At 32.1% G+C, this 26,558-nt stretch overlaps 3 protein-coding genes across 3 annotated transcripts; 1 reads left to right on the top strand and 2 right to left on the bottom strand.

Annotated features, from left to right (window-relative positions):
- Nucleotides 1-4,748: 4,748 nt before the first annotated feature.
- LOC109812038 (G-type lectin S-receptor-like serine/threonine-protein kinase B120) lies at nucleotides 4,749-9,257 on the bottom strand. Its single transcript, XM_020375898.3, has 7 exons — nucleotides 7,694-9,257; nucleotides 7,374-7,484; nucleotides 7,026-7,252; nucleotides 6,591-6,801; nucleotides 6,245-6,482; nucleotides 5,992-6,139; nucleotides 4,749-5,590 (listed from the first exon to the last, which is right to left on the bottom strand). The coding sequence occupies exons 1-7, from the start codon at nucleotides 9,006-9,008 to the stop codon at nucleotides 5,288-5,290; spliced, it is 2,553 nt and encodes an 850-aa protein (XP_020231487.1). The 5' UTR covers nucleotides 9,009-9,257; the 3' UTR covers nucleotides 4,749-5,287.
- Nucleotides 9,258-12,939: 3,682 nt separating this feature from the next.
- On the top strand, nucleotides 12,940-15,795 carry LOC109812041 (uncharacterized). The gene is made up of 5 exons (XM_020375903.3): nucleotides 12,940-13,300; nucleotides 13,722-13,785; nucleotides 13,953-14,117; nucleotides 14,582-14,647; nucleotides 15,178-15,795. The coding sequence occupies exons 1-5, from the start codon at nucleotides 12,966-12,968 to the stop codon at nucleotides 15,367-15,369; spliced, it is 822 nt and encodes a 273-aa protein (XP_020231492.2). The 5' UTR covers nucleotides 12,940-12,965; the 3' UTR covers nucleotides 15,370-15,795.
- A 3,037-nt stretch (nucleotides 15,796-18,832) lies between these two features.
- Nucleotides 18,833-20,493, bottom strand: LOC109812030 (uncharacterized). The gene is made up of 2 exons (XM_020375889.3): nucleotides 20,159-20,493; nucleotides 18,833-20,079 (listed from the first exon to the last, which is right to left on the bottom strand). Exons 1-2 carry the CDS (start codon nucleotides 20,403-20,405, stop codon nucleotides 19,049-19,051), a joined length of 1,278 nt encoding a protein of 425 aa, XP_020231478.2. The 5' UTR covers nucleotides 20,406-20,493; the 3' UTR covers nucleotides 18,833-19,048.
- Between the last annotated feature and the right edge of the window lie 6,065 nt (nucleotides 20,494-26,558).

Below are 26,558 nucleotides of genomic sequence, written 5' to 3'. Positions count from 1 at the left end.
AAAAATCCAGTCGGAAACAAATTATTGGTCTGAATACCTTGGGTACTGATTTCATAGCATCTTGAAGAAGCTTCCCAGTAGGAGGTTTCTGAGTTTTTTTAGTGAGAGAAACTACCAACTTTCCCTTTCCTTTATCCTGCTTCTTCGTGGTCGAAACCTGAAAGTAAGGAAACAAAATGAGTAGGATTTAAAGGGATAAGAAAATTTAAGGTAAAAGAGCTCTCTTACTGTCTTGGTACTGCTTGAACCCACTTTTTGTTTCTTAGAAATTTTGATATTCTGAAATACGAAAAGTAGGAAAAGATAAAATGAATGAAGAGAATTAATCGAAAAGGCTCAAAGAGATGGTGAGTAAAAAACTGTACCTCAGAATGAAGAGTGGCTTTTTCAGAAGCGGTCTTTCTTTTCCGACCCTTCAATGATGGTTTTTGGGCATCATCATCACTTTCCCAGTTAGGAGTTGGCTCAACATGTTGTGGAACACGTTGAGGAATGACATCTGCGAAATTCGAGGGAAAAGATGAGACAAGTACAAAATCGAATGTTTAGTTAAGGGTTTGGCCAAAGTTGTTTACCAGGAGGAGGGTTAACGTTATTGACCCAACATAGTGGCCACCATTTGCCTCGAGGAAAATCATACACGGAACATCGCACATAGGTAACTCGATTTTTTACGGGAATCTCCTTGCGCTCGAGGTAAAATGGGTCGAGTGTTTTCACCCATGGAGGGTGAGATAAATGCTTAACTAAACCAAAAAGAGCATTTGGAAGAGGAGGTATATGTTTTGGACAAAATTTTTCGAAAACGGTTTTACCTCGAGGGTTTATTACCCTTTTCGAGCGGATGTTCCTTTGTACCATTTTCGATAAGGAGACAGAAGCATCAAAGATGGTTCGATGCACATTGTCGGGTTGATAACAAACTTTAAAAAATTGCTCGAATTGATAAATTATAATTTGATTCTTGAAAGTACCTGATTGTTTGGGACCCTGCGAACAAGAGAGAGGAGAATTAATCAGCTTCTTCAAAAAACCATCAAAATTGATGAGTTTATCTACAACATAATAACACCACCATCGAAGGTAGCATTGTGAAACCAAAAATGAAGGAGAAAAAGTGGAGGGTGTAAGCTTGAGCTCTTTGTCAGGTCGAAGGATGAAATTGAGGACTTCTTCATAATTCCCTTCGTCGACACAAATATCTGCATCGATGCTTTCCTTGCGACGAAGAGGAAGAGGCTTCATTTGACAAAGCCCAAATTGTCGAGCGAATAACTGAGGTTGGTAAGGGTAGAGTCTAACATCTTTTTGCCTCATGCCTGAGAAGATGACGTCCCATGATAAGAACCCAAACCAAATGTCAGTCGAAGAAGGATTGATGCTCCCAACCTGATTATTTTGACGTAGCCAGACTGGACCTATTAAATTTTGTCGAAGAAAAGGGGCTAAATCTTCGGTGAACTCAGTGAAACTAAGAAACGCTCTAATATATTTTTCAAAATTATCTACCAGACGTTTCCGTGGGGTAAGGGTAGTCAAACGAGCTCCTTCGAGTTCACAGAGTGAAATTGGAGTTGAAGGTAAATAGAGCCTCTTCTCGAGAATGGCGTTGAGCCATAGTTGGAGCAGCCATAATGGACCGGAAAGATTTCGAGGCCCCGACTCTCGAGAAAGACTCTCAGAAGCTTCGTCGAGGCATGTGTATAGGGAAGCTAGAAGCAACTTGCTCAAACATATCTTTTTCTTCAGATGAAGGGCCTGAGCTAGAACATAGTAATATTTTGGGACTTGGAGGGAAGGAGTACAGAAAACACAGGCCGACAACCAATACATTAGAAAAGCAATGTGCTCTGAAGAGGAAACAGGTGTACCAGGTTGTCCCATATGGGCAGTAATGAAAGCCAGATAGGTTTTTTTATCCCAGGTGATCGAAATATCCTTGATCGAGACTTCTTCCTCAAAAGCATTAGGATGAAACCTCTCCCCAAGAGGCAGTAACCCTGTGATAGCAGCAATGTCGAGCAAAGTGGGGCAAACAAAATCACAAGGGAACTCGAAAGCCCTAGTTTCTCTATTCCAAAAGAAAATGGCAGAAAGGAGCATTTGAGGATCAAAAAGGTGAAGGTCAAACTTGGCTAATTGGATAAACTCAAAAATACCTATCTCTTTCCATTCAGAAGACATAGAGGCTTCTATACGGGTTAGCCAGGATAAATGCATTTCTTTAACAGGGGGAAAAGCTCTAAAAAATTTTGTGGTATCAGCAAAGAGATTTAGGTCTATCTTGGGTGAATAAATGAAAGGGATGGTGGTGGCGTCTTCAGGAAGAAGGGTATTACCAAACTTCTTGCTGTTTTGACCGGCAAAAGGACCAAGAAAAGCATGGATAGAACCATTCTCTAGGGAGAAAGGAAGAAGTACCTGAGATTGATATATCTTCAAACTGGCCTCCTCCATGCCGGGGATAGGAACGAAGGTATCATTGCCCCCCTAAACCTTGCGGACCTGAGCATTGGTAATGAGCAAAGGAGTGCCCTGAGTAGGAGTGACAGTGGCCATAGTGGACGCAGCGGTTGTGGCTAAGACAGGAGTAGAGGTAGAGGCAGCAGCAGGAGAAGTTGTAGAGATCACAGCAGCGGAGCTGGAAGCAGCAGAAGAGGCCATTGAGTCACAAGAGTAAAGATTGTGAGAAGGAACGCAGGGTTCACCGGAGAAGAAAGCACAGGATTCACCGAAGAAGAAAATCTAGAGAAAAGGCAGAGAGAAAGCAAAAGAAGCTTGGGCGCGAAGAAAAACAATGGTAAAAATGAGTTTCACGCGAGGTAAAAAGGGTTTTAATGGGCCTAAGGTAAATGAGCCCACAGGGAAAAATTCAAATTAAATGATTGTAACAGCTGCCAAAATATTTCGGTAACAGTAAAAAAACAGGAAGCACGCGCCGTTTCTGCCATTAATATCGCTGCAATGGTCATATACATTCAATGCGAATCCAGAAACGAGCCAGACTAGGGTATCATCGAAAAAGGTGCTTCAAGTAAACGTACTTCAAGTAAATATACAGGGATTCAACTCTTTAAATGTACAGGAATTCGACTTTCTTTATATCGATACATATATCAAGATCGAATTCCTAGGGGGGCACTTGTTGGACCCACTCGAAAAATTACAAACAAGTCGAAACAATCATGTAGATTCCTCGAAAAATGATATGAAGATGGACACCTTCCAGTGGCAAATATTCGAGATCGAGAAGAGTTGTGCTCGAAAACTAGTAAAAGTGTAGTACCAATGGTCACATGAAGGTGGTCAAACATCTAAATCGAGAAGTTAACATATGTGTGGACAGGTAGGTCGAGAGGTTAATATGAACGTGGGAGGACGGTTAAAAGAAGTTATAACTCAAGACCACGTAGCAAGCATAGTGGATAGCAGTTATGAGTTAGAAGTGTACGTGCACAAAATTAACCGCTCTTGATTGCTCTATAAATACAAGGATTACGGACCGTAACAGAGGTCGGAAAAACTCATACTTGAATAGAGGTCTGAAGCACTCTCCGCCTGCGCATATGGCTTTCGTGTACGGAATCGTGTTTGGGTATGGTTGCTTCTTGACCACTCTTCTTTTTCCTTTGTAGATTAGGATTAGTTTAGTTTAATGTCTCTTGTAAGCACTTAACTTTCATTCACATACGTTTCTGATGATGTTGTGATGTTTACTATTTACGAACCATGATTTGTATTGGGAATATATGTATTTGTTCATTCGGTTCATATTATTGTTTGCGTGCATGAACGTTGCCTGTTAATATTAATTGAGGAACATTTGGAAACAAGTAACTTCTGAGACCTCTACTTTACTCCTAATTCTCAATAACGTGGTTATACAGTGAAGTACCTAAATTGAAACACATTGTGTGCTAGTCTAAATAAAAAGAACCTTTAAAACGAATCCCACCGCAAACAATAGGTATACAAATAAGATAACATAATCCTTGTTCTATTATTAACTCTAAAGAAAATGGTATAAGAATAATAAAAGTCATGTGAAAATAACTTTGTTAAAATAAGAATTAGTCTGATCTGTGCATTGTACCAAAACAACATTACTTTTTTTACACCTAAATTGATACACTTTATCTTTAACCTGCTGCTTTTGGGAGAAAACGTGAAAGTAAAGGTGGCTAGAAACCTAGAAGTGAACATTGTTTGAAAATCTTTTAAAAGTGATGGGTGTAGGCTTCAGGCAAGTGTAGAAACAATATGATAAAAGATTCTTTTTTCTTTTATTTTTTAAGGGAATACAAGTTTCATTCAACTTGCCAATCAGTTTGTTTGAATAGGATAAATAACAAAAATATTATATATGCCTCATATGAATGTTTGGAGAATTGGAAGAAATTTTCTTGTGAAAAAAGTACTTCAAGTTGTGTTATTTATCCCATTCAAACAAAAAGGTTGGCAAATTGAAAGAAATTTGTCTTTCTTTAAAAAATATATAAGAATCTTTTACCATATTCAACTTTATCTTCAACATGCTGCTTTACCTTCAATATCAGATATAATATTTTCAACAGTACACAACTCTACGCATGATACAGAAAATTCAAATGCAATACTGTACAGAAAACTGCACTAGTTTTATAACACGGTGGGAGATACTATATTCCAAAAGTCTTTTTTTTTTTTAAATCCTCCAAATGCTATTTGGAGATAAGTACAAAACAAGTCATATGTGAGTTCAACAGAGATATTTAAAAATGAAGATGCTCCTCCAAAAATATATAAATAACAATCTGTCAACAATATACAACTGTATACATAATAGCATATCAAAACTTTGTCTCGAAAAGAACAAATCAAAATGCAAATGCTACACGGTACATAGTTCCCGCTAGTTTTCTATGATTTCTACATATGAATACCGTCAACCTAGAATACTTCTTTTATTGACCAAGAATCAAGGAAATTTGTGTAACTTATTCCAAATAAGAACAAAGTTAAACAAGCTCATTGTAAATGATTGTAGCCTCAATTCTCTTATATACTTTGGTACGATTTTCTAATTGCACCAATCATTTACAATAAGATTAATCATTCATAATAAGATTGCTTAACCTCATTTTTTGCTTAAAATAAGTTAAAAACCCCTTATAAATTATATATACACTCAAAATTCAGGGGCTCATTTCAAAAGGAGGGTAAAATTAAAAAGAAAACTGTATGCTTTGTACTGTAGAGTGAAAGTGAATCTAAAAAAAATGAACAGAAAGGGAAAAATGTAATGCTTTCATCTCCCTGTGACCATTGTGACTGTCAAATTATTTGACACATCAAGGCCTTCGCTATGAGATTCTCCATCATCATATTTCCTCATGGAAGTAAGCAAAGGTTGCTTAGGCAAAGGGAGAGCCGTGGCTTCACTTTCCAGCATCAACACCACAGAGGACATGTTTGGTCTACGAGAAGCTGAATCTTGCACGCATAACATTCCTATGTGTATGCATCTCAAAGCTTTACTCTTAGGAATTGAATCATGAATGGAAGGGTCAACAAGATCCATTACTCTCTGTTCACTCCAAAGGTGCCAGGCCTACACCCATTTTTCATCATAAAGCATTAGCTTTAACCACTCAAATAAACCAAGAATTTTAAATAGGATAAAACTTGGATTATGATATTGTTGATGTTGTTTTTCAATCAGAACTGAAATCTCAATTCACTAATACACATTGACATTTAATGAAAATATTTATTATGCATGTTACTAAAATCAAACTCTATCTAAATCTTGTCCTTTTAAATAATGTTAATTTCACAAACATTAAATGCAAACTTTTCAAGACACCTTCGAAATTTCACTAAGATATTTGGCCACTTTTCAACCAATACCATAAACTTGCAATGACATGAGTGCTAAAGCTCCTATGTATATATTCATGCACAAGTTATTTTAGAGTTTAGTCACCAACTAATGTAAATACAGTTACTCACATATCCTATGAGACTTGATTCATCTGTGTTGCGAAAGCTAGTGTTCCTGCGGCCACTCACAATCTCAAGTAGCAATACACCAAAACTGTAGACATCAGATTTAACTGAAAATAAACCTTCCATTGCATATTCTGGGGACATATAACCACTGCATCACAAATATAAGATATTATATTGGGATTAATTTGTAGTCTAGTTCTGGTTAGAATTAAGAGAATGATTTATCAATCAAGTAAAATCAAAGCAAACTTACTATGTACCAACCACTCTGTTTGTGTTGGCTTCATTTTGGTTTCCGCCAAATATCCTGGCCAAGCCGAAGTCTGAAATTTTTGGATTCATGTTTTCATCCAACAAAATGTTACTTGCTTTTAGATCGCGATGAATTATTCTAAGTCTTGAATCCCGGTGCAGATAAAGAAGCCCTCTTGCGATGCCCTCAATTATTTCAAAGCGTCTTGTCCAGTCTAGTTGTTCTCGCTTCACTGGATCTGCCATGATGTTATAAGAACAAGCCAATTGTTATGAACATGAACTGATAGCTTCTGTTTCATACTTAAGATGCAGAAAAAGAATATGCATAGTCAATGAAGACATACCAAATAAAAAGCAGTCCAAGCTTTTGTTTGGCAAGTACTCATATACCAGTATCATTTCTTCCCCTTGAATGGAACATCCCAATAGTCTAACAAGATTTCTATGTTGTAGTTTGGCTATCAGCATCATTTCATTCTTGAACTCCTCTAAACCTTGGCTAGATTTTCTTGAAAGCCTCTTGACAGCTATTTGCTCTCCCCCTGGAAGCTTCCCCTGTTAAATGAAATAAGCGAACCTATTAACCTTGCATTACAAAAAGAGTTGTGATATTGCTATAATAACTCATACAATAATTTATATAACAATATTTTTTCTCTATGTCTATTTCATTCACATCACCCATTACATCTCATACTTCTATGTTTCTCTCCTATTATCATACAACTTAATAACATTATTCTTAAGGTAAACCAACACTTTAAATGCTAAATTTTTACCTTGTAGACAGGACCAAATCCCCCTTGTCCAAGCTTATTTTCTTCCGAGAAATTGTTTGTTGCTAGTGCAAGGTAGCTAAAATTGAAAAATGGAAGTTCTGCTCCACTTAGCTGACTCCCATCCAAGCCTAAATCAGTTGATTCTGAAAATTCTGCTGATAAGTCTGTACTCCTCGTTTGATCATAGACTGGCACGTCGCTATTGTTGTATCCAGAAGCTGATGAAACTGTTGGCAAATAGAAAGGAAGAGAGAATATATATGTCAATAATAAGAAACAGTGCGCAACACCTTCTCATTCATTCATCAAAGGGATAAAAACATTACCAACGAAAAATAAATATATTACCTTTTTGTTTTGCCTTAAACCTCCATACCAGCCATACAACGATTCCAATGCAGATCAGCCCCACCACAACGGCTAATATTATCCAAATTTTTGTCCTTTTGTCCCCATCGCCTGTATTTGAAAACAGAGAAATCATATGCTGTAATTATAACCTGACAATCAGGGAAGCCTGTGAGAAATTGTGTGAGATATCAAGTGTGATTTTCTTTATCATCATATTCATAGACAACAAATTAACAGATATTTTTCCCCTGTATGCTTATAATGGATTTGTAATCAAAATTAAAATCTTAATGGAAAAAAATGACACTTTACCCTACCTAAATCAGAATCAGCAAGACGGATGTTGAGTACAGTTCCAAAGTTTTCAGAGTATTGAACATCAACTAAATCCCCATACCAAACCATGCACCCAATTCCAAGAGTATATGAATACGCGGTACAAGAACTATTCTGCAGACAATTCCTCTGGCAATCCTCATCACCAGTATCATCCACCAACTGTGCGAAATCCGGCAACTTCATACTGTTTAGCTTCAAGAAACCATCTTCTCCAACACTAACCTCAGTTCCAGATCCATTACCTCTCTCACTCTCAGCCTTCAGTAGAGTCATCCTCTCACACCCCCTTGACCAATTCCTACTATTCCACTCATCCCAATTCCTTGGCTTAAACTTCTGCATGCAACTACAAACAGGTGATTTAGCCATATCGCACACTGCAAAACTGCCACAATAATTATACTCCTCACACTCATTATAAGGCTCATATTGTGTCTGTGTCCAATTTTTCTCATCTTCATTCCACAACAGCCGTCTTTCAAACCCATCCCAACTTATCTGAAACCTCACCGTATCATCATTCCATGTATATACAAAGTACTTCTCTCCATTAGGGTATGTATTAAGTCCAAAACCAAATAGAGAGCTTCCTGTCATATTGGACACACCAGTGAACACTCTTTGATCCCAATACCCACTTCTCCACCTCCTTTTCTCTCCCTCCAAAACCAAAATCTGTGGTGTTGATCCCTCAGAAGCAACCCCCATTGTGTAGTTCCCCGGTGAAGGATCCGTCGCTGATTTCCATGACCTGAAGGAACGTTTCATGCTCGTTCTATCACTAGCTGGCAGTTCCATTCCTGGCAGATACGTATCAGTAGGGTGGTCAAAGCTCTGCCACACATCTTTGTCGTTGTTTGAAAGAACAAGGTTCCCATTGTCACGTAGAACAGCTTGTGAGTTGTTCACCGGATTCGAGTTCGACAGGTTAAGGTTACTTGACCAAACCTCGTTCTCTCCATCGAGGACAACCAAGTTGCCGTCACTTTTGATTCTGATTGAACCTCCTCTTCCTTTGATGGGTTTGTCTCTATTAGCAACCCACACGTATGTTGGAATAGGAACCTTGTGGTACCAAATCCCAACGTACCTTGAAGAGTTATGAAAACCGAAGAAACCCATTTCGAAGTTGAGATCTTCTGACACCAAATTGTCAGCACCATCATCATCGTCTCTGATTATGTTGTCCGTGATGGAATTGGCTGCATGGGATAACAAAGTGAGAAAACAGAAGAAAAAGAATAAAAGGAGCAGAATAGTTGCATGGTTGTTGCGTGTGGTGATCATGCCCATGTACTCGAGATTTCAGAGAAAACTACGTGGATTGGCGTTTGGGTAAGTAATAACAAAGATGAAAAGTGAGTAAATATTGAAGAAGAAGAAGAAGAAGCTTCAACGCCGCCTAATGCTGCTAAAATCTGACCAAGTAGGTGCCACGTTGACATGAATGGAGAAACTAGAGAGAATAGGTTTGACCAGTTTAGGTGGTGACGATGAATAGGAAATTGTAACTTGTGAAAGCGGACACACAAGTAGGTGAAAATAAGGAAAATTGAAGCACGTGGTTGTTAATGAAGGACAATTTGAAACACGAATATGAGAATTTTCTACGTAGAAGTTGTACCTTCTTAATTGAGTATAGGAAAATTCTAGGTACCCACTATAATTGTGGGGTACAGGTATAGTCCTCTAATTTTTTTTTATTGTAATTACTTGTTTTATTTTTATTTTAATTTAATATTTTTAATAATTTATCTTTATAAAATTTTCTATATCTTTATATTATTTTTATACTTTTTAAATTTTATCTTAATATAATATGTATTATAATTAAATAGTTTAATATTAATATTTTATTAATATGTTTTATTTTTTTTGTTAATTTTTTGAATTTATAGTATAAATTAGTTTTTTAGTTGTATTATTTATTATTTTTCTTTCGTATTTTAATACTTTTATAATATTATTATATTTTTTTAATTTTTTAATTCTATTATATATAAATAAAATTTGTTATGATCTTTTGATTATTTTTTTTGAATTAATCTTTTTGATTAATTCATCTTCTATAAATTTTTAATCTAAAATTTATATTATTTTAAATTTATTTCTTTTAAATTTATTTGTTCATGTAATTTAAAATATCAAAACCTTTTAATTATCATAGGTATATAGCGATTCCCCTGAATATATTCTTCTACCCTCGGAGTTGATTGCATTGAATTAATGAATTTTATCGTGACTAATATTATTGACTTTAACAGCTCCCACTAAAATATGAGAAGACTCCAGGTACCAACCTTGGATTGGAATGTTTTCGCCTTTGGTTCACGTCATGGTAGATTTTTCAACCATTAACAAAATAATAATATATAAAATTAAGACTTAAATATATTTTTAATTCTTTAAATTTAAGATAAATTTATTTTTAATCTTTTAAATTTTAAAATTATTATCTTTAATCCTTATAATTTTTAAAAAATTTATTTTAATCTCTCAAATTACCAATAATATATTTAAGAATAATAAATTAAAACGATTATGTAATATTAACTGAATTTAATGTGATATTTTTATTAACAGAGACACCAATAAATAAATTTTATGTAATAATATATGATAATTTTTTTAACAAAATTTAAAATTTACCCCTCAACTTTATTTACCCCTCAACTTTTAATGATTTTTAAAATTTCATTACTTAACTTTCTCTTTCTCTTTAGTATATTTTCTCAATCAATTTTTTAAATTTAAATATTTTATCCTATTATTAGTTGATCATTCACCTTCATTAATAGACTCCTAAATACTAATGCAATAAGTATTGTTGATGTGGAGTAATTATCTATCAGGATGATAATGTGGAAGTATTTTACTTAAGAGTATAAATGTTCGAGTCAAAGCCAAATTCTTGAAAATTAAGCTTGACTTATATATTAAAAAAAAAAATTGATTGTCTAAATTTGACTAATTTATTTAATGAAATCTGATTGAAAATTTGAGATTTACCTATTTTTTTTTTTAAAAAATAAGTTTGAACTTGCCTTGTTTAGTTGATTTTTAACTTAACTAACTATTTTTGCTTTTATAATTTTTTTCTTAAATTATTTTTTAACTTGATCAATATAACATTTGATAATTATCTTAATACTAGATAATTATGTACTAATAGAAAAATATATTTATCATGTGATAGGTTAAATTATTTTATACTAATATATTTTCATAATTTAGTAAATAAAAATTATAATTTATTGACTATTACAAGAAAGAAACTTTAAAATTAGTTTAAGATTTTTTTAAGAAGAAACAGTTTTTTTTTATTTCAGGAAAATTGAAGTTAATAAAATATTCAAAGTTGAGATAACATGTGTTAGAGAGTTTAATGCAAAAATATATGAGATCAATAGAATGAAATTTGTACTTAATATTAAAAAAAAATTAAATGTTTTCATAAAAGAAATATAAACAAGCTATTGAAGAGTTTTTTTTTTTAATTTGAGCTTAGATATTTTTTTCTGTAAAGATAGGAAAAATTATAAAGATGGTCACAATGACAATTGAACCTAGGTCCTCATGTTTTTAACTACCCAAACCCCTCCACACCTAACCATTAGGCTAATCTTAGTGATCAGCTTAAATAATTTAAATTATAAGCATAATTTTAAGCTTAAATTTATTTAATTAAAAAAAATAATTGAACAAGTAATTCACGAATCGAATCCAAATAGTTTGCGTCATTTAGACACCTATCTATAATAGACTATCCCTTAGCTCAAATGTTGAGTCAACTTAAATCGCAATCGTTGACTTGGGTATAAGACTCCTAATATGAATTCTTGGCAAGCAGATTCCACCTTTTTATGTAATAAAGTTGCCTTAGTACTACATCAAGATTCAAGATACATTATTGTTGCCCTCAAAAAGACAAATAGGTCTCATCTCAAGAGAATTCATTTTTCATCTCATGTTCTTATAAATACAATAACATCGTTCTACTTTAGCTTATAAATATTATTACACGATATGTCACTCTAATAAACTCTTTATTGGCCTGTGTGTCAAAATATTACTTATTCTGTTTTATAATATGTGTCGTTTTAATTTAGATCAATTAATAAATAGATAAAACAATTATAACATTAATCTTTACATTAACTTTTTCTTTATTATCAATGATACAATATAATAATCACTTTAAAAAAAATAATTATGAAGAGTATAAATAAAAAAGTAATTAATATTATATTAAAAAGTTAACATAAAATTTTATTTTATAATTTATTTTACTTTTTTTAAATATAATAATTATGGGATGAAAGGAGTATGAAACTTATTAGATACTTGTTCATTTCTCACAATACGTTAACCTTGTTCCATTTAAAATCATTTAGAGACCTCATATATATCTTGATCCGCTTGAAATTTTGCCTTTAGTCAATGCTGACCAAATTTCGATTACAGTCAACCGTCCAATTCAAATGCATTAATATATAATATTATACTCAAGCAAGTCATACATTATTATGGAACTTAAAATTTTGAAATTAATAAATTTAAAAATTTATTATAACTAAAATCATGATTTTTTTTGTGTATTTTTAATCATATATTTATCCACACATTAATTAATACCGCTAAATCCATCTTACAAACAAATTATTTTGTGCCGTAAAGATTTAATTTTATCAACCCCTTCATTTCTCACTACAATCTTTAGTTCAAAACAACAAAACCTTCAGTTGATGATATTCAATTCCAAGTGTCACTAGTTGACATACAAGTGCAAATATATAATACTATTTCATTGGTGATCTTGTCCCGTTGCCCTATTGGACTGTCAAATTTCATCGGTGCTTTTGTCCCGTTGCCCAAAACTCTCCAAAGCAATGCAAATTAACGAGAAGGCAATGGCAAATTGGAAACCATGGCGTGCTATTTTTGCTAGTTAGGTATGTGACTGCTAAAACAAATCATACAAACCAAAACATGACTAATTAATTATTAAATATACCCGCCCACATAAAATAAAGGAATATAATAAGAAGATGAATCAACAGCACCGTTAATTTGGTATTTAATGAGCTACTATATTCCACTTACCACGTGGCAACAGCTGCGCCCCTTATAATGGATGCATATTTTGGGTCCTACAACAATTATTTGCCGCCAACCAAAGAGATTCGTGAAACAGCAATAAAAGAATCGTCGTTATCTTATCATGTTCTTTAAATAATATCGTTGTGTTTCATGTCTCTCTGTCTTTCTTTTCCTCCTTTTCTTGAAAACCAACCCGCAAAGCAAATCTCCCAAAAGTGCCAACTTTTATTTGACGCAATGGGGGATTTGGAGAAGCAAGAGAGGGTGGTGGTGCTCATGAAGGAGGAGGAAGAAAAAGAGCGGTTGCTGGACTTTGATGCGCTTTGCTCCACCGTCGCTTTGCATGCTGCGCATGGCAAATGGGGGAAGCTGAGAGATGGAGAGGATGAAGAAGAGGGTGCTGAGTTTGGTGGAGTTTTCAGAATGTGGGAAGGTGAAATACTTGATTGCTTTGATCATCATCGTGTTGCTCTTGAATCCACATGGTAATCATCATTCTTCATTAACGTTTGATTTGCTATGTCTTTCCTTTTCTTCTTCGATTCAATTGTTTTCCGATGAATCATAACACATTGTGTTTATTTAGATACAAGTTTGGAAATATTTTTAAGTGTTTTTTATCATAAAAAAACTCTATTTAAAAAAATAAAAATTAAATTTTTTTTAACATATATTCAAACATATTATTTATATATAAAAAAAAAACAAGGTAGCTAATTTGAAGGAAATGGGGGGGAGAAAATTTATTCTTTTTTTTTCCTCCTTGCTTAGGTTTTTAATCATTAATTTATTTTCCTATAAAGTTATGATTATGTTCATGGGTTCAGTTTCACTTTGAAGAGTAGGAATCAGGAGAATTAACGTGGATTCATAGGGGGTAAATAATAATTAATTTGGGTGTTGCAGTTGTCCTTGCTACCGATTTGGGAAGAACATGAAGAGAGCTGGTTTAGGTTCTTGCCACATTCAGGTATGTAGACAGGCTTAACATTGATTCAAAAGTTAAAGATCATTTGTGGTGGTAAAAATTAAGAAAGTTGGGTTAGAAGTTTAAAAAATTATTTTGTGTTTAGAATAGACAGTTATATTTTTGGTAATAAGTCTCTGAAATTTGAACTTCCTTTTCGTATTTTGCAGGCTTCAATTTATTTTCTTTTAGCTATCGGTGCCTTTCTTAACTTGGTTGGCTTTGCTGTCACGAGACGTCACTGCTTTCTATACCTGGCGGTTGCCTTCGTTGTTTCTATTGGAGCATATTTAGGATTCTTCCGGACACGTATAAGACACAAATTCAACATTAAGGTCACTATTTTCTGCAATTCTTTATGAATACTTTGTTGTGTGGTGATTGCTTTTGACTTTTCAAGGGATTAATTAGGTGTGTAAATGTTTTCTTTTTTGCACCATGGGTGATTTTGTTTGTTTAATAAATAGTTATAATGGATATTACTGTGTTATAATTTCTCTAAATATCTGCAATGAAATTATAATTATTATCATAGAAAATCGTAAAGCATCTAAGTATGAGTTAATCTATTTTGTTGCTGTGTCTCTAATAATCTTTTTAGTATGTTTTGTTTGGATTAATTAAAACAATTTCTATATGCATTTTTGGACCCACGTAAATATGGTTGACATTGAGACATTGAGTCGTACCCTACTCTGGATTGAAATGCACGATTATACATGTGTTAATCAATGATTTATTTGCTTTAATTATTTGTTATATTTTGACCAACTCATGCACTGTTGTTTTGCCATTTCAGGGAAGTGATAGTTCCTTGGACGATTTCCTTTACCATTTCGCCTGTCCTTGTTGTACATTATCTCAGGTCATTTTCGAAAATTTCCCTTCTCAATTAAGTTATTTTGAACTTCAGAAAACTAATTAAGTTAGCTTGAAGAATTATTTTGATTATCAAATATGATAAAAACTAGAGTACGTAGGCTTAAAGTGAAGCTTATTAAACTCATTTTAATATGCGTCAAATTTAAGATTTGTTTTTAAGAACTTTCAACTACAATGGTGGAATCATATAAGAACTTAAAATATAAGTCCCACTTATAATTTCACAAAATATTATTTTAATCATGGGAATATATATATAAATTGTTTGTATAATAACATGATCTTATATATAACCGGAAGCCATGTTATATTGTCAGCTGTTTTCTCCGATGGTAATCCAGAATAAGAATCGATTCTTTAATTTAAGATTAAGAATCTAAAAAAAAAAAATATTAGGAGATGCTCTAAATATGTTAAAATATCTTTAAAATTAATGGTGGTTATAACTAAAATGGGGCATACAATAATTGGTGTCAATGGCGACATTAAACATATCTTCATAATATGATGCAGGAGTCTAGAACCCTTGAGATGAACAATGTTCAAGATGGAATATGGCATGGTCGAGGAGACAAAATATGCATAGGTGGCTTTGGTGGAAAAAGCAAAGGACTCTTGGAGTTACATCCTCCTCCTATTGTCTGCATCAAGTCTAGTAACGAAAGTTGCATGGTAACAGACACAAATGGCAGCAATCCATCTTGAATTCAAGGTTGGGAGTAAGAGTTGAAATGAATCTTCATCTTAAACAAACACAAATGTCGCCACACATTTCAAGTTCCCATTGAATTTCTTGCTAAGAAGAAACGTTGTGAGCATTCCTCCATGCATAGACGGTTCATACTCAACATTATGTTGTTGGAGGCACTGGGAAACAATTGTTGTTTACTGTATCTTTCTGGGATGGCTTCTCGTTTGGACGTAGAACGATATGCTGTCTCAAATTCAATTCCTTCTGGGGAAGGATATGTTAATATGCTCATGTACATAATCTTCTTTTAGTCTCAACTAATGGGGTGGGTCTAATTTTACAAACCCCTGTAATATATTTTGATTAGTTTGAAGATGGTACAGGAATGCCATTATGTTGTGCATTTATTTCATAAATTGAAAATTCATAATTTATAATTACTGGCTCAAGAGGTTTGGTTTGATTTTCAATTAGTTTAACTAAGCAAATAATGACTATGCACAAAATATTCATAGGATTCATTGTTTTGATTCATTCAATAAGAAAGTAAATTGATGTAAATGGAAGCAAGTAGATGAACAAAGTAAGTAGTTAAAGAGATCCATATGCGACAAGTTTAGAATTGAGTTTCACTTATTATACTCTTCTGTAACCTTTAATAAGATACATACATTAACCCTCCTTTTACAATAATATTTAGGATTAGATTCAATTAATATCAATTTTTCAATAAAGACATTCTAAGTTTTTCCAACCTGAACATCAATTCTTGAAGAACTTGCATTAAGAAAATTATTTTTATATCAATGACCTAGTTTTATTCCTAACAATTTGAATTATTAGGTTATTCATTTCACATCATGGTCTAGAAAAAATTCTTAAAACGAGTTCTAAATCCAAAATCATATTACAAAAATAAGTAACACATAAAAACATTAAGAACAAAAATAGATTACTAATATATAGAAGAGATCATAATATATATATATATGATAATCAAAAGTTACATGAAGTAAAATAGATTATATCCGATTCCAAAAAAAGGAGATTAGCTATTCATTCCCATGAGAGCTAAATCATAAAAGTACAAAAAAAATGTTGAAGATCCTATGTTGAAATTGTCGTTCTTTCGTTTCCAAAGTCTTGGAAAACCTTTAAGAGCCTCCAATAATGGTCATGCCTTTGTGTGTAAGAGAGAGATTCCAAGATGAGAGATACTGATTAAGTGTGAGCGAGTTCCCAATATCTAATTTTTCTCCTTTTTTTTTTTGTTCGTCCCTGGAGTATCCACCGCCGACAGCCGTGACTAATCTCCTCGCTACGTTGGAGGCACCTCAAAGGGTGGGATAGCTAGCCCCAAGATTTAACGTGGCTGCATACACAAGGCAGGATTCGAACCCCTGACCTTGCTTAAGCGTGGATCAACCCCTACCGCTAAACCACACGTTTGGGGTTATTTTTCTCCCTTTTATATCAAGGACAGAGCGCCTTATTATTATTATTTTTTTTTGTCAAAATTCATTCGGTTACAAAAATTTATTGGGCAAATCTGAGAGTTCTTTATCTTGAAGTAACAAATCAATCTTTATCCTGAAGTAACAAGTCAATCCATCTAGAGAAGTTTTACCCAACAATTGACTAACAAACTACGTCATTGGCCTTTGCTACCAAATTCAGCTAGCAAGTGTTTTTTTCACCCAACAAATTTTCAACTTTTGGGATCATTTTTTTTTTTTTTTTTTACTTTCAAATTAAAATAAGTTTTTTTTTTATTCCTCACTTAAGTCTTGATTCTTTCCACTTAATTTCCTATTGCACCTGTCGGCTGTCACAAGAAAATATAATTGGGTTAATTAGTTAAATAGTTATCAACATAAAAAGTATATTAACAAAAGTTAACTACTTTTGATAATTTAAATGAAGAAAAAAGTAAGAGACTTAAGTTAAATATCTTATTTGTAAAGATAATTAATGTAAATTTGACATGTAATAGCAACACTCATACAATTATATTAGTTTAGGATTAAAATTTTAAGCAAGCTTAATTACTAGCTATTTATAGTCTGCATTTGTTTATATATATATATATATATAAAAGTAAAAATTTCAATAATTTGTAAAATCATTTAGATGTGAGAAATTTAAAATATCTATTTTGAAGAAAAAATAAATAATGGCATCATAAATCATTGGGATCTATGTCACATCCTAAGTCGATATTGAATGTCTAAAATAATCAACATAAAATCTCTTAATCACATTAGTAACATTATGCTTCTAATGCGTTGACCAGCCGATCTAGAAAATAGAAAGTGAACTTTAGATATTTTATATCATTGGGATTTATGTCAAGTCCTAAGTCGATATTGAATGTCTAAAATAATCAACATAGAATCTCTTGATCACATTAGTAAATTATGCTTCTAATGCATTGGTAAATGTTTTTTATATTTTTTAATTTGATAAAATGATTTCATTAATATTTTTTAATAGAGAAAACTTAGGTGCAATATTATGAATATTTTAAATATTATTTTCTAATAAAAAAAATATAATTTTATAAAACAACCTTTAATGTGTGATTGCAAAAAATATATATATATACTCTAAAAAAAATACCTTTACAAATGAATGGTTAATTAAATGGTTTTTTTTTGTTGGTTGGTTGATTAAATGTTTATACTAGACAATATTGCTCTTACATTATGTGCCATGTGTCCCAACCCAAAATAATGCACTCGTGGCACTATCAAAAGCAGATGTTGACAACGACATTAATCGATGATCATGGTGCCATATGCCTCTACCCATTTTCTTCGCAGCATAAGCTTAACTTTTCATATATATATATATATATATATATATATATATATATATATATATATATATATATATATATATATATATATATATATAATATCCTCTTTGTTTTCGGCTTTAATTACTTTTTAACATTATATAAAAAATAATGCACATTCATTGTAGCTAGGTAACATATGAACACCTAAGAAATAAATTGTCGTATACAGAAAACGAAATTGTAATGCTGAACTCTTGGTGGAAGTTTACAGAAGCAATAATAATAATAATAAGACATGAGACATTCCTTATCCAATAATCCAATAATAGTTATAAAATATGATCGTTTCTTTAATTTCTTTAATAGAAAAAATACAAAGCTAGCTCGTTCCTTTAGATATGTTGAGATCAGATCAAAAGATTCCCACCTTTTGGTAGCTTGTGGAAATAAGAGATGGAGAAATATCCATCATTGAAGAGAGATGATTTACGCTCGAGTATATTTGAATTAATAATGGAGGAAAAAAGAGAATAAAAAATAAATAAATTTTTAGAAAGCAGTTTTAAAAAAACAAATTGTAATCCCTCTTATTAACTTATTCCACCTCTCAATCGCACAACCTTGCTTAATTTAAAAATAATATTTTTTTTGGTAGCATACTATATATAACAAGCATAAGAACGAAATATCATTTATTATTATTTTCCATTTTAATATACAACCTGAGATTACTTGCTCAAACAATTTTATGCAATTACCAATTTTGACTTAAAATGCATTCAACAAATAAGGGGAAAAAAACGTAGTGCAGGCACGTATGGATATGAATTAGCCATCGGCAATTTGCATGATCGTGTAATAATTAATTTACCATCCCCAAAACAAAACCTGGCTCAGCTATTTAGCGAGTTGGAGCCCCGACCCGCCACAAACTCCGCTCCACCTCTCTGCGGTTCATCCCCACCGGTCACCGCCATCATGGGAACCGAACCGGCGTGATATACATGCTGTTTCAAAGCGTCCTGAACCGCGGCAGCGGCGGAAGGACTATACGGTTGCAGTGGGGTGACGTGCCTCATGCCTGCACCATATACTTGACCCGAACCCGGAACCAAATGATGGTACCCGTATGGAAGCTGAGGATGGGATGGCACCATTGCATGATATGGTTGTTGAGAGTAGGGGTAGGGTGTCTGCATGGGGACCGGAACAGTTCCCGGTTGAACCGGACCAGGAACGTAGAAAACCGGAACCGGTTGTACTGAATGACCCGAATAAGGAGCTTCGGGAGGGTAGTGAACCATAGGGTTAGGCGGGTAGGGGTTTAGGTTGGGGTTGAGGTTGAGGTTGGGATGAGGCTCGGGTTCAGGTTCAATTGGAATTTCCTTGGAATCAGTATGGGGAACCGGGTTGGAGAGTTTGGTTTTAACCGGGGGAAGGTTCGGGAGAGAAGGCACGCAGGGTTGGGATGACGTGGAACAATAAGGGGAAGAGGCAACCGGGGCGGGTGAACCCGGATCCGAAACGGAAACGTTGTCGTGGAGAACAACGGGTCGGTCCTTGGGTCGTGGTTGTGTGTCTTCGGAGTTGTCTAACCCGAAGAGGTAATCGGGTACTTCCGAGACCATGGAAGAGGCTTCGGAGCGGCCTCGCTCGAGGCCTGAAACGCCGCCGTTTAGCGCGTCCAGGAACCAGTTCTCGCGTTTTGCTGAGCCGTTTAAGAGCGAGCTGATGCTGCTGGCTCGAGAGACTTCCCCTTCGGCGAAGAGGAAGAGCCGAAGCCGCGCCGATCGCGGGTTCTGATTCTGTGCGACGCGGTCGTACTCCTCCATCATGTTCTCCACGTCTTCGTCAGTCGTTACGGAGATCAACGCGTCCAGATCCTCGTTCGGGAGCTGGTACTTGGCGGTTATGTTGGTCATGCCTGCACCCGATAAATTAATTAAATTATTACTAGGATATAAATAAATAAAAGAAAAGAAGGAAGTGGTTTTGTTTTGTACCTGAGAGTTTGCAGAGTTTGAGAATGAGGGCGGCGAAGGAGATGGAGCGGTGGACGGCCACGATTCGGGTGTCGCCGCCGACGTAGCGGAGCTGGTTGTCGCTGGGGCGGGGGGTGATCTTGCCGCCGAAGCTGCACATGAAGCGGAGGCGCGGCGGCGCCTCGTGGAAGGTGTCGGAGCGGGGGGAGGAGGTGACGGAGTCGGCGTCTAAATCGGATGGGTAGTGTGAGTGTGAGTGTGACGTCATTCTCCGGCGGTGTTTGTGAGCACGTTAGAATGTGGATTCGGTGTCAGACACGTACCTTCCCCGCTGGCATTGCACTGCATGCTCTATCCACTTATATATAGGGGACCCCCTTCACCAATCACCCACTTGTTCCCTCAAATTCCCTATGTTGCCCATATTAAAATAAATAATTGTAAAGTCATGGAATAAAATTAATGTTTCATAATATATAATGTATTAAAAGTAACTTAATATCAATGTAATATATCAATATTTAACGCTTTCATTTTTCTCCATACAAAAATAAGTACTCAGTTAAAATATATATGTTCAGTTCTTTTATTTTTGTATATTGTTTTATAATACTTTGCCTAGTATTAATTTTTCATGCTTGTGTAATGCATTATAACATTTCTATTAATTTTTTTTCAGTTTAATTTATTTCTTACATATTATATTATCTAAATTTATAAATATTTGTATAATGTATGTGATATTTGTTAGTTATCTGAATATTAATTTGAAAATTTTATCTTTTTATTTCTTAGTGTTATAATATTTGATTCCATCTTTACCAAGATACGGTGTTCGAACAACAACCACAAAACATACTGACAAGTCTAACTCTGGCATAGCAACACTTGAGTAATAAGGTTCGATAGTGGTGTTCACCTACAAATAATTTAATGGTAAGTCACTGAAAATTCAAACAAAGTAATAGTATTTTTTAAAATTAATAGGAAAACTAAAGAACGTATACAAGAAAGGGACTAATTTTCCCTAATAAATAACACACTATTCCTATAGCATCAGTAAAAAGATGCAGATCCAAATCTTGTGGAATATCTATGAGGACTGTTAGAACTTGCTCTCCTGCAGAGCCTTTGCTTGCCAACTAGTTGGCGCAAGTGTTTCTCCCCGAGAGTGTTAGAGAATAATGATCCAATCTTGACTAACTAGAGACATGATTGCCTGAATGATATCTAACAAAGTAATAGTATGTAAAGTAAAGAAAAGTATATCTATCATGATATGTAAGATTGGCTTTATAGTGAAGAGAAGTTTCAAATCTTACGTGGATACATAGATTGTTTCGAAACTCATGGCATTAAGCATAAGTAGGTCACTCTATGCATGATTAGATTGATTTAAACGTATCTACACTACTACAAAAATCAGTCTTAGGTCGATGTATACGATTATATGTTGCTCTTTGGTCTACCTATACAAGTCTTAGATCAAACTTAATATGGTTGAGTAGGTTAGACTACAATACATTTCTAAAACAATTGTCTCAAATCGATAATACTTAACATGAATAGTATCATCATAAGAGTTTTAAAGCTAATAAAATTAAAGTTCATATAACATATTGTTTTTTGTTTGATTAGAGGATATTTATAACCTCTTGGTTTAATCTAGGTGTCACCTTGAAGCAAGTAAAATCAATTTGTATACGTACAATATTATGTAGTAATTTTTTTTTACTTTTTAAAAATTCTTTAACGCCAATTTTGTTGTGAGTATATTTGATTTTAACGAAAATAAAAGTTTAGTAATTGAATTATTTTCATACGTCAAAAGAATTTAAAATTCATACATATACTAATATTAAAAAAAATATTGTACTATTTAACATTTAAAAACTTGTTTTTTAATTTAAAGTAATTTAATTTTTTTAACATTAGATTTTTTTCTTTAGAATCAAAACTAAATCAAACCTCAATAATTTGCATGACTTTATTTGACCTCCATAGACCAAAAAAAAAAATGGTACAACAAAAAATAAAGATCACTAAACAATTGCAGAAGCAACCACAACTTATTCCAGAAGCATCATCCACGAGGATATGACTCAACTGAAGGGAGAAGAACCTCTCAAATCCTATGACAAACTGCATTATTAGCTACATCCACTCAATTATTATTAACTTTTCTAAATGTATCCTCAAGTTTAACCGTCCAAAGGACAATATTTCCCTGATTTTTCCAAAATGACAGAGACATATATAGACCTTCAAATTTGGAAGCATGTGAATAATTATTTGTACAAAAGAAATATATAAACTAAATTTAAATAATTCTTGAAACGAAAGCGATGATTAAATGAATATAAATTTAAATAATGGTTTCCAAATAGGTGTCATAGTCAAACTTTAAAACTAATTTAATGATATTTAACGAGTTGATGGAGAGCATGTGAATATGCAAATATATTTCGTGGAAGCATCTCTTTGAAAGGTTATTTACTAGAGAAAAAAATGGGAAGGTAGTTTTATTTTATTATTTAATTTTATTTATAATGAAAAATAGCTTTAAACACTTTTACTAAATTAAATAAAAAATGTCAACGAATAAGGAAACTGAAATTTATGGTTTCTTGTCGTTGTTGCTAGGAATGAGTGGCTACAAATGTATGTTGGGATTGATGACACAATTGACATTATCTATTTTCAGTTATTAAACAGCTGGCCGGCAAATTAAAGTAATTAGTAATATTTGTATTAGTTAATAAAATTGCATGATTGGTTAGGGGGGTCTAAAACAAATTGGTTAGTTGAATAGATAATAGAGAACACCGATGGGTGGCCCTTAAAATTATGGTAGGGCATTATCTATGTGATGAGCATGCACGAGACTTATGCTTATGAGGAGTACTTTTCGCTTTTAAATATTGGTCCACACCACCCATAGCTTAAGGATCAATGACAATTTGTAAAAGTTATATGATGGAGACTTATTCTTGGTTAAAAATGTTTTTTATTTAAATTTCATGATTTTTAAAAATTTTGTCATTCAACTTTAAATATAGGACATTTTAACACTTAATTTTTAAAATTTTTACAAATTTTATCATCTGTTATTTGATCATAACACATTAACAATTAATATATTTTATTGATTATCAACTTGACCTGTTATACTATATCAACAATTTATTTTAATAGTCAATATGTGATATTTACAATTAATATATTATGTTAGTTATTAATGTTTCAAATCTTTTGTCCACTAATGAAGATAAATGATCAATTAACAATGTGATAAAATGTACAAAAAATTTAAAAATTAAATGCCAAAATCTACAATTTTAAAAGTTGGGTAACAAAATTCACACAAAATGATAATTAAAACTTGAGCGACCAAGAGTTTAATTAAGTTACAAAAAATTAAAATATATTTTTAAATTTTAGTTAACATTTATTCTCACAAAATTTTATAATCATTGTTATTCATTGAATCTTATTCATAATTTTTATAGTTTTTAATAAATTTTATAGTTTTTATAGTTTTTCCTTCAAAAATAAATTGTTAGTATAAGCATTGTTAATCCTCTTTACTCTTGAACTATTAATGACGAAATGGAAAGATGCATAAAATCGTTTTTTATATATTGTTGGCATTGTAATTTTTTTTAATTGAAAAAGTCTTCTTCATTCTTGATTATACAGTTAATTCTAATTAATGTAAATATTTTATCCTTTCTTGCTGGAATCGTGACAATAAAAGTATAATGTTCATTAATTATTTGGACCTTTGCACTTAAAAACAAGGATGTTCTCTTAATTACCTGGTTACCAAGTGCACCTAGGATTTGCAACACCAGCAGTTTTAACATAAGGTTGTACCATCACCTTCATGTCATGCTTCCAGTTGGAATCTAAATCCTCATTTTAAACTCACGCTTGTGATTTCTCTACACTAGTAATATATAGACGGTTGTTATAGCAAATTTATCGGTACAAGAGAAAAATAATAAAGATAAATGAAATAAGTTTTTTTTATAAATTAAAATTAGTTTATGTAAAAATTAATTTATAGTAATTAGTTTTATTAATTTATGTATAAGTTAATTTTAATTTGTGAAAAAAAAATTTATTTATTTTTCTTACTTTTAGAAGGTGTTTCTAGAAAAACTTATTTAAATAAGATCATATATAACAATTTTACTTACATATTTATTTTAACAAACTTAACAATAGATCCTTATTTAATTGTCATCCTTCAACTTGTTATATATATAATGAAAATGTTATTTTCATATCAACTCTTAAATTAAAATAAAAGACTTAGATTAAAATATTATAAATAAAATTATGTATAATTATTTTTATTATTATCAATTTTATCATCATTATTACAATCATATTTTCATCAAATCATCATCGTTACTAGTGATAATAACAACAACAACTATATAATAATAACGATGATAATAATTATAATAACAATAATAAAAAAAATTATAATAATCATAATAATGTCAATAATAATCGAGAGAATTATAATGTTGACAATATATCATGTATATAATAATTTATTTATAATCTTATAATAAAATTATTTATTTTAATTTAAAAATCGAAATTCAACATTTTCACTATAAATAAAAAGACATTCTCGTTGTATACGTTTTGCACCATTTGTTACCAAATTTGTTTTAGCAAATGTCTAACTTTTCACATCTCTCATCAAGATGTGATTACTGATAAATTAGCAACAATCCACTATGATTGGTAATAGCCATTAATCCAAAGTCAGACATCATCACCAATAAATACGTAGGAGTCCCCCACTATACAATTATTTCCTTGTTATAATAAGCTCCATTATCTTTTTATTTTGATATCTCTACCAAATCTCTACTAATTAACTTGAATGTTAAAGGTTTTGCGTGTGTCACTATTTCTTTCATTGTGTTCAACCAGCACGAGAGTTAGAATATCTCACTAGAAAAATTAGTATGTTCAAGTGTGAACTTGATAGGCTACCTCATATTAAGAAGTATATATTATTTCACATTTTTTTGTTTAATCAAAGATTATTAATTAAAGTTTAATTTTTAGTTTGAATATCAAATTGTGACTAGAAATATCATTTTATTTTTATTAGAATCGATCCAATGGAAAAGGATTGTATATCTTTATTACAAAAAATATTTGTTAAATTTTTTTTATAAATTCTTGTGGACTGCAGTAATTATATTTTTTTGGTTTGCCAAAAATAAATTAACTACTGTGTATTATGATACATTTGGTAATGCTTAAATTCACTAATAATATGATTAAATATAATATTTTATAGACACATAATTATGATTTGTGTTGAAATTGTGTAAATTAATGTGTAAAGCTCATTATATTTAATTATATTATTAATAAGAGTAAGACAATCAGTAAAAATATTATTAAATATAATAAATTTTGCACACTTGAACTTTTGAACACTTAATGTATCCACTACACACTCTAATCATTAATGTGTAAAAATAAGAGTAAGAAAATTAGTAAAAATATAATAATATTACAAAAGCTAAGTATATATTGACATTGAGTTATCAACTTAAATAAATTATAAATGGGATATTTTCTATACAAAATGCTTATAATTAATATGATAATTGAGAACTTATTTTTCATTGAGCAAAATATTCGTTCACAATTCAATCAATTATTTTTTAATTTGTTTAATGTTTAATTTTGTTTTCAAAAAAAAAAATCCCATTCTTAGGATTCGAGGGCAAATTTGGACATTTAAAATAATAATGGTCAACATTCTTAAAGAAGGAGAAATTGAAAGCAGCAAGGACAAGAATTGTAATTTTTAGATTTTAAAAGGATAATTCTTTTCGATACATATAAAAGATATTCTTATATATATCCATAAAATATAATAGCTTTCGTTATTCCAAACAATTTACACAACAATCTTAAAAGAAAATAAAAAATTACCAGAGAAACTTCTGAAAAGATATCGAATTTTTTTAAAAATATCTGAAAATACTTTTTATCTCCAAAAATTGAGTGTACCATGTCTAGCTTCTTTTTGTTTTAGAGGTATCCCTTTATTTGAAGGATATCTTATAGCTGTATATAAATAAAGGCATTATCCACTTTAACCATTGACGATTGATGAAGAAAGATCGATATATCAGATATTTTTGAATGAAAAGTTGCTTCTTCTTCTTCTTTTTTAATGGAAAGTTGCTTATTTAATTTCTTTCTATGGCAAGTTGCCTTCAACTAAAAGGACGTGTGTGGCTATACCATGAGTGGACGGTGCCTAAAACAATTTTATAAGTTTAAACATCGCAGTAAAGACAAACCAATATCATATTATTCAATTTCAAAAAAGTACTGTTCCTCTGTTATTCAATTTTGAAACGGGCCGTTA

The sequence above is a fragment of the Cajanus cajan genome, chromosome 2, assembly GCF_000230855.2.
Source record: "Cajanus cajan strain Asha chromosome 2, NIPB_CcT2T_4, whole genome shotgun sequence".
NCBI classification, from domain to species: domain Eukaryota; kingdom Viridiplantae; phylum Streptophyta; class Magnoliopsida; order Fabales; family Fabaceae; genus Cajanus; species Cajanus cajan.
This window is presented reverse-complemented; position numbering and strand designations above follow the sequence as displayed.